Consider the following 8,034-nt stretch of genomic DNA (forward strand, 5'->3'; position numbering starts at 1 on the left):
AATAACTAAATGAAAAACCCAGAGTTGAGGTTTTCCTCTTAAAAAACAAACTAGAGATTAAGGATATGAAGAAAGAAGTCAGTCTCTTCCCACTCTAATTGTACTGAGACACTGACTTGAGGGCTCCGAAATTACAGATGTGTAATCCAAGACAATGAACTCTTTACTGAAGGATTAGCAAACCATGCAAAACTGATTCCTTATTCAAATGCCTTGCAATTGTAAAGGCATCTGTTCCACTTTGCAAGTCATCCCGAAGGCTTTGTTTGTTTTGATTTCCTGTTCCTTTATGAAGACAGGGCACTTTGCATTATTTTCACACCGTGTAATAAGCATTACTGTTTAGTCTAATAAGGGACAGTTAATGAAATTCAATAAATATTTTTTTAAAAACCTTATTTTTCTTTTGAGTTACGATACAAGCCCTCACAACTGTAAAAACTGGAACTGTTTTAAACCAAAAGCCAAATGTGTAAAAATGTAACCCAAAACATCAGAACCTGAAGAAAAAAACTGTTTTGTTTCTCCAAGGTCTACTAGGGGCAGCTAAAACAATAATCTGCAGGTTTGAATAATATTACTAACAGAAAACAGTTCAGCATAAATGATGCCAGAGTCAGAGCTGGGGACTAACAGAGAGCATGATGCCATCATTCCAGCTTGTAGCAGTGGACTAGTTCTGGAAACCATTTAAAATGTCACAAAAGGAAGGGTGGATGGAGTGTGTGACCTTTGGAAACTGAAGGGTGGATCTCAACAAAAATATCCCATTTACCCTGAGCCATACTGCTCCTGCAGGGCCAAGAGAGATGCTGGCCCACCTATTTGGTTCAGAAGGAAAAGCAAAAAATTACAATTAAGGGGGGAAAAGAATAAATATCCCAATCTGCCAACACACTAGCCCAATGCAAAATCTGCCAAGCTGCTCTGGAAGCAGGCAGCCTTTTCCACAGCTCTCTCCCAGATCAGCAGATAACAAACGCTGGATGATTGCCTGGGCTTACCTTGTTTCCCAACACCAGATCCATGCAGGAAGCCCCAAAGTGAAGCCATCAAAGGCACTGATGAAAGGCACTGATGCTGTGGATGTCTCTGGGCTGCCAGCTCTGAGCCCCTACCTGTCAAACCACTGCAAGAGCTAGGACGAGCTGCACGGGACCAAAACCACGAAGGGAGAAAACAAAACATCAAGTGTCGAGAGAGAGACAGAGAAAATGATGATAGTGGTGAAAACGATGTTCCTGCAGGAGCAGGTCTTGCAGGCTCAGCAGCACTGTCACTCAGCACTGGGAAGCTGCCGCTGTTTCCCCGGTCCTGCAGGAGATGCCTCGGGTGACAGGGCAACGGGAGCGGAGAAGATCTTCACAGATCACAGGGGATGACCCAGCCCTGCGCCCTCGGTGCAAAAAGGTCACTTCATGCTCGGTTTCTAAAAGGCAAAAATAAATCTTTTCTGCAGCTGAGCTAGAGAAAAACTCTGGAGAAATACAGACTAGGAGGATCTGCATTTTGCTGCTCCAGGAATTGGGATGTGGAGCAGGAAGGAGCTCAGACAGGATGCATCAATAATCTGAGTACCAGCCCTCCAAGCACCACTGAGTGCTCACAGCAAGGATCCCTACCTTCAGCTAACATTTTGCCTCAAATTCTTCACAGTCCCTCCATAAATTCCCAGCACTTGCTCTTACAGAACCGCTACTCCGTGCTTTTCACCAAGAAATTTAAGTCACTTGCAGCACACAAAGATCAAAACCAAGTGCCTTGATTTACAAGTTCCAGTCAAAGTCAGATGGAGTGTGAAAAAAAAAAAACCAAACCAAACACCTGAAATAACTAGCAGGCATAGCTCGTGTGTGGAGTTAAGTAAAGGAATGCAAATAAAAAAAAAAAACCTTGGCCAATTATTTTTAAAAACCTCAAGAGAGGTCCCAAAGACCCTGCCTTTGCCCACAGCCCAGACCCTGCAAATGCTATAGAAAAAGCCCTTGAGGCAGCAGCATCTTCTCAGCTTCCACGTTACTTCAAACAGAGCCTTGCTGAAATCTAATGAGAGAGAGCTCAAACCATCAGTTCTGCACAGCCACAAAAGAGCTGCTCTGAATATCTTTACACCTTAATGCAGCTGCCCTGGGGCAAGCGTTTCCCTGTGCACGCATTCACTGCCAAAGGAGCAAGTGTGTTTCTCAGGCATCAGATCAAGAGATACAGGAGCAGCCAGAAGAGATGCAGGAATGATCACAGCCTGAGCTGAACCAGAAGAAAATGACAATCCCAAACCCAGGAATGCACGGAGCCACTTGGCTTTCGAACCTGTTAAAAAAAAGTCCCTACACTTCTAACATGGAAGATGAATCTTAAATCTCATGACAGCAGGTCAATAATTCACTCATGCAGGAGTTGTAACTCGGTCTTAAAAACACGGAACAACATGCAGGATGGTGTTAACATCCTATTTTGCAATGGTGTTGAATGACTGCTCATAATTAGACCGTAATTGTGATTTAATTGCTCTGTGATCTGACTGGCCATAAAGAGGGAGCCAGGAGTCCCATCTCAATGGGTGGAAAGATTAACTTTATTGTGGAAAGCATAACCCCCTTCCATGCCATTAGAACTATCACATTAATTCCTGGAAATTTTTATAACAGGCACGATGTGGCTCTTGGGCTCTCTTGTCCCTCTCTGGGGTGCTGCTCCATAGCTCAGGAGAGGATGGATGAGTGCTTTGCCACAAGCAGGATCAACTTCTAAATCCTGGCAAGTTCTACACCGTAAATTCAGGCACAGCAGAGATAAGGTCTTCCTCGAGGCAGCATTTTAATACAAGATATACACATTTCACCACTACTAAGTGCAGTACTTCCTTAAGTACTTCTTTAAAGAAGGAAGACTACTGATTTGTAGCAAAATATCCTCCAAGTGAGAGAAGAAGAGATTCTGCCTTTTTTTATTTTACGTTTCATTCATGACTACTCCAACAGTCAGAACTGAAAACCGGCCTTACAAATCTAGAATACAAGAACATCTCCCAGGTTTTCAGATGGCAAGATTACTTTCTCTCCACTTGAAACCCACCTGGGTCCAAAAAGAATTCGGGTCAGATGGAAAAATGACTGAGAGAATTCACCATGCAAGCGACAAGCACCGAGGGAGCAGAGGCCTTTAAGGGAAACGCTTTTTGGAGCTCATGCATGATGCTGCAGAGGTAAACTGGGAACTGCAGGAGCTCAGTCTCTAAACTGCCTCTGCCTTTGCTGGCCCAGCACATCAGTGCCAAGCTCTGCTCCACACAGGCACCAGCACTCACTGTGGGCTTCTGCAACGCCAGGCACGGGCACTTAGCATGGGATGTTCAGCATCACCACTCACAAAGTGACACTCTGCTTCCCTGTGCCTGCTAAACCACCAAACGTGCAGGAATTTACAGATGAATCAACTTTCCCCGCTCTTTTTTTTTTTTTTTTTAATGTTTTACAAAACATCCCAAAATAAACAGAAATTATCTCATGAGTTCTCTTAGGAAAATATTCAAATACCGGCTCACACAAACTTTTTGAAAGAAGCTGGTTTTGTTCACATTAATATATGTAACTGAGTTTAACATCTCATGTACAGCAGATGCCAGCCTGACATTGAAGCATTGAGTCACTGCACTGTATTTCAGAATTTATCTTAGGGTCAAGTTAATGTTTGAAAAGAAACAAATGCAGCTGATAGCGCTGAGTAAACAGTGACTGTTTCTGCTTGGGATCACGCCTGCTCCTGTCTGCCCTGTACAGGGCTAAAAAAAAACCCCACAAGCACCCTCAACTCCTCCCTACCGTGGGATCATCCCAGCTGCAAAGTCCTATCAAAATTATTAATTGCATAAACTGCTCTCAGCACCTCCTGGTTTCAAAGTGACTGGTCATTAGGAGCTTGGGATTCTGAGACTTCTTTAGGGAAGAAAAGCATTGAAATGAGAACTAAAAAAAAAAACCAATTTAAAAATAAATTTACAAGCGTATTAACTTTGACTATTTCCCATACCAAGCATCTGGCTTGGTGTGGTTTGGCACAGGTCATCGGACCAAAAAAACCTGGAAACCTCTCTGAATGTGCCCATCTCTCACTGAGGGAGAATGAAAAGCCAGACACCCTGCCTCAAAGAAAACATGGTCCACTTTTTATAGATACAGTCTGAATTCTTCTCCTTTGGAGGATGGCACAACAAACTTCTATTTTGCTGGACTCTATTAACCAAGATCCATGAGAAGAAATGGTGCACCCTATTTTATAACTGATCTAGCCAATGCAATCAGTTATGAATCATCAAAGTGAGCTATTTTAACAAATGTGAAACGTATTCAAGGAAGTTACAATATTCACAGTACAGCTGGGAAATCACTGTGCTAAGGCAATGCCAGCTTTACACTAGAATATGTGACCACTGCTCCTATAATTCAATCTATTAATTCCATACACTCTGACCAAGTAATAATAAAAATGTATTTATTAACTCCACAGAAGTTAATTGCCAGTTTCATCAGAATTCAGGCACAGATGTAAGATGGAAACAGTCAGTCATAAAAGCACTACATGTTAACTGAGGTTTTTTCACACATTTGACAGTTCTGAAAGTTACTAAGATACATGGCAGCAAGATTCTTCCTCTCTCTCCCCCAAAAACAGGCAACTATAACGGTACAGTTTCATTCTCAAATGTAATAACAAAAAAGGGTGCATAAGGGGAAAAGGAAGGGAAAGCTCTACTAAAGTTCTTTAGCCTTCTTCACTCTTCCTTCCAGGGTTAGCAAAGGAAATCCCATATAACCAGTATCAAGTACCAGTATTCCCATTAAGAGATTTCGTAGAGGTTCCTCCTTTTTGGTACTTACTTTTCAAACTTACCACACACAAAAGCAAAAAAAAAAAAAAAAATATTGCACACAGACCTGTAAGTTTACAAACTCTGGTTTAATGATAAAGCCTGTTCCACCTACATTTCACATCCCAGTCTCTTCTCTGGTGCAAGGTCAGAATCGTTATTTTCTCTGCTCATGCTTGCAGATGACTGACTTATAGTAAATTTCCTGTTTTTCCAGCCTTGTAAACGTAACACAAAACAGACAAGCAATAAAATGTATACATTTCCAGGGTAATATTGCCCCAATCAGCAGTTAGGGACTACAAACTGGGAGAAGGAAGAGGAGGAAAACCATAGTTTTTTCATTATAGCAAAAAAGTGTTTACAATCTTATCAGCACACTCCTTCACTGTCTGCTCTAGTGCCACACACTTTCTGCTGAATGACTGTTGCCATTTCCATAATCAGATTTTTAATCAACACAGAAGTAATGCATTTTAATTAAAATACTCTCCTTTTCTATGCTTATGATTCTGATACATGAGGGAGATCCCTGCTTTGCACAGAACAGCGCTTAGATGCCAGGCTGTCATTGACAGGCACAGGGAACTGCTTTCCAGATCACAAAAATATTTAGTGATTTAAAAAACCAAATATTTATTTCTATTCCACATTCTTGGCTAATAAAGCAATTTTTTTAAAATATGGAGAAAGAAAAAAAAAAAAAGGAAACTACAATCCCACAGTAACCAAAGGCTTGGTTCTCAGCTCTAGTTGGGAATAGTCCAAGGTTTAAGTCTGTCCCTTGACTTACAGATGGCGTTTGGACACTTTCCTCCCACTTTCCAGGTAAACCAAACCAACACGCTAAAACTCAGCTCTCTGCCTGTTCTTTTGACCATATTCCGGAGCTGAGACACATTTACCACCAACTTCTGTCATTTTCAGTTTTATTCCCAGGACATGTTTTATTTACGCTAACTCATGTTTCCAAAACAAGAAGTTTGATCACAAATTGTTTGTCGGGAAGGGTTTTATACACACCTTCCTTCATGCACCAACACAGATCACATTGCAACACCACAAGCTGTATTTTAATACTTCTGCTAAAACAATCAGTACGTAAAAAACCCCTCTGCCTAATTTCCTCATACTTTTCTTCATGCTTTTCTCCCCCTCCCAGTTGGGCAGGGAAACCAGCAGGCTGAGTCTCCCTCACCACTTCCCAGTGAAATCAGCAAGGAAAACAGGCATTTGTTTAAGGAAAACTGGGGTTTTTTGAGAGTTTGACAGTGTTTGCTTGGAATATTGCTGCTGAATCCTGAAGGGACTGACAAGTTGCTGTGCTTTGGTGGATCAGCTCCGGGGCAGGTGGTGGGGAAGTGCACAGGGCTCAGCTGTCTGCGACACCCCACCGCTGCGATCTGCTCTGGCTCCGGCGCTTTGAAGGATGGCTGTGAAACAAGCGCCTGCAGCCCTTCAGCTCAGCTCATCAGTGAGCCCAGGGACAAGACTTCAGGTGACAGTCCTGCCAGCTGGCCAGAAATTCTGTCTGCAGCTACCAGCTGGGTTGAACGAAGCACAGAGAAAAAAACCCTCGCACCACAAGCCAGAGGGAAACCCCCACCTTTGGGATGCAGGCATCTGGATGACAAATAAACTTTCCCCACTGGAATCTCTTGGGCACCACGAAGAAAACTCCCCTTCCTTCCTGCACTTGGAGCTGACCTCGGGGTGCTCCTCCACTTCTCACACCTCCGGCTGTCCAGCTGCAGTCCTGCTCCTCCTGCCCATCCAACCAGCCCTGGCGGCTGCGGCAGCACCCACAGTTTTTTGGCACTAAACTGAAGTCCTGCCCTGGAAATCACAAGCCCATTAGCCAGGCCTGTTAGCTAACCTGCTGAGCGACTGCTGAGTGTGCACGGATGTGAAGTGGCATCTTTTCAATCCGGCATGGGAGGACTCTTCCTATCCTCTTCCTCAGCCGAACAGGAGAGCTACCTGTCTGCTCCTTCACCTGTGCGCTGCAGGGCTGCAGCACGGATGTACCCTCACCTAGGGCAAACCAGGGGGAAAAGAGGTAAATCTGAGCAGCCTTTCAGCCAGAGAGGGAAGATGCCAGAGGGTCCAAGCTTTATCTTCCCACGCTGGCAGCCGGCAAACGCACGCTGCACTTTTACAAAGAGACTCCACTAATCACTCGGCAGCTCCAAAGGATGCTCAGCTGCTGGAGGAGGGGATCCCCGCCCCGTTCCCCCAGCAGTGAAGCTCCCTCAGCCCCTCCAAGGCTCAGCCGGACCCCGAGCTGCCCCGGACAAGCGCGGGTTCCCCGCAGGGAGCGCTGGCGGCTCCGCGGTGCCTTTGGGAAAGTCGCACGCAATCGCTCGCCGCGCTTAGCGCAGGGCAAGGGGACCGCGGCTCCGGACGAGGAGATGTCAGCGCATCAGCGCCCTCGCAGAAGGTGCGCACACGCGTGGATGCATCGACACCCGCGTCCGCGCCTCCCAAGGGCTGATGCTCGCCACCCCCGGCACCGCACTCGCCCGCGGCCGCCCGGCCAGCGCGGAGCGGCTCCCCCCCCGTCCCGCCGCGTCCCCCTCGCACCTTGTCGAACGGCTTTCACCACGATGGGGTCCTTGCAGCTCCGGATCACCTCCAGCACGTCGTAGCGCGGCAGCCCCGACACGCGGACCCCCTGCACCTCCAGCAGCAGCTCGCCCTCGCTCAGCGCCGCCTCGCCGTCCCCCGCCGCCGCGCCCGCGTACGGGAACTCGCCGTGCTCCGCGCCGCCGAGCAGGGCGAAGCCCAGCTGCCCGCCGGGCCCGCGGCTCAGCGCGCACTGCCGCACCCGGCTGGACCAGTGGTTCTTCTTCTGCACGACCCGCGACATGGCTGCGCGTCCCTCCGCGCCCGCGGAGCGCGCTCGGCAGGTGCGCAGGGGGCGCGGACCCGCCGCCCGCTCAGGCCATCGCCGCCCGCACGGCTCCGCGCCCGCGGAGGGCGCGCACCGCCTCCCGCCCGCCCCTTCTCCCCACTTATCAAGAAAAAAAAAAAAAAATTCAAAACAATTTAAAAGCGCAGAAGAGGCAAATCCGGGAGCCGCGCGGTGTGGCCGCCCCCCTCTCCGCGGGCGCTGCGCGGGGCGCGGAGCCCTCGGGGCGATACAAAGCGCCGTTTGTTTTGTTCCA

The 8,034-nt window shown here is 47.1% G+C and overlaps 1 protein-coding gene across 26 annotated transcripts in view; it reads right to left on the minus strand.

Annotated features, from left to right (window-relative positions):
• The window catches only part of MAGI1 (membrane associated guanylate kinase, WW and PDZ domain containing 1), a 335,096-nt gene extending 327,357 nt beyond the window's left edge, over nt 1-7,739 (minus strand). For 23 of the 26 annotated variants that reach the window (XM_040076063.1, XM_040076075.1, XM_040076058.1 and 20 more), the window contains exon 1: nt 7,451-7,736. In XM_040076063.1, the coding sequence (XP_039931997.1) occupies nt 7,451-7,736 (286 nt within the window). Of the gene's footprint in view, nt 1-7,450 lie in introns of all 26 variants that reach the window. The other 3 variants (XM_040076068.1, XM_040076067.1, XM_040076069.1) reach the window with 2 other exon arrangements.
• Between the last annotated feature and the right edge of the window lie 295 nt (nt 7,740-8,034).

Source organism: Hirundo rustica, chromosome 12, assembly GCF_015227805.2.
Source record: "Hirundo rustica isolate bHirRus1 chromosome 12, bHirRus1.pri.v3, whole genome shotgun sequence".
Classification (NCBI taxonomy): domain Eukaryota; kingdom Metazoa; phylum Chordata; class Aves; order Passeriformes; family Hirundinidae; genus Hirundo; species Hirundo rustica.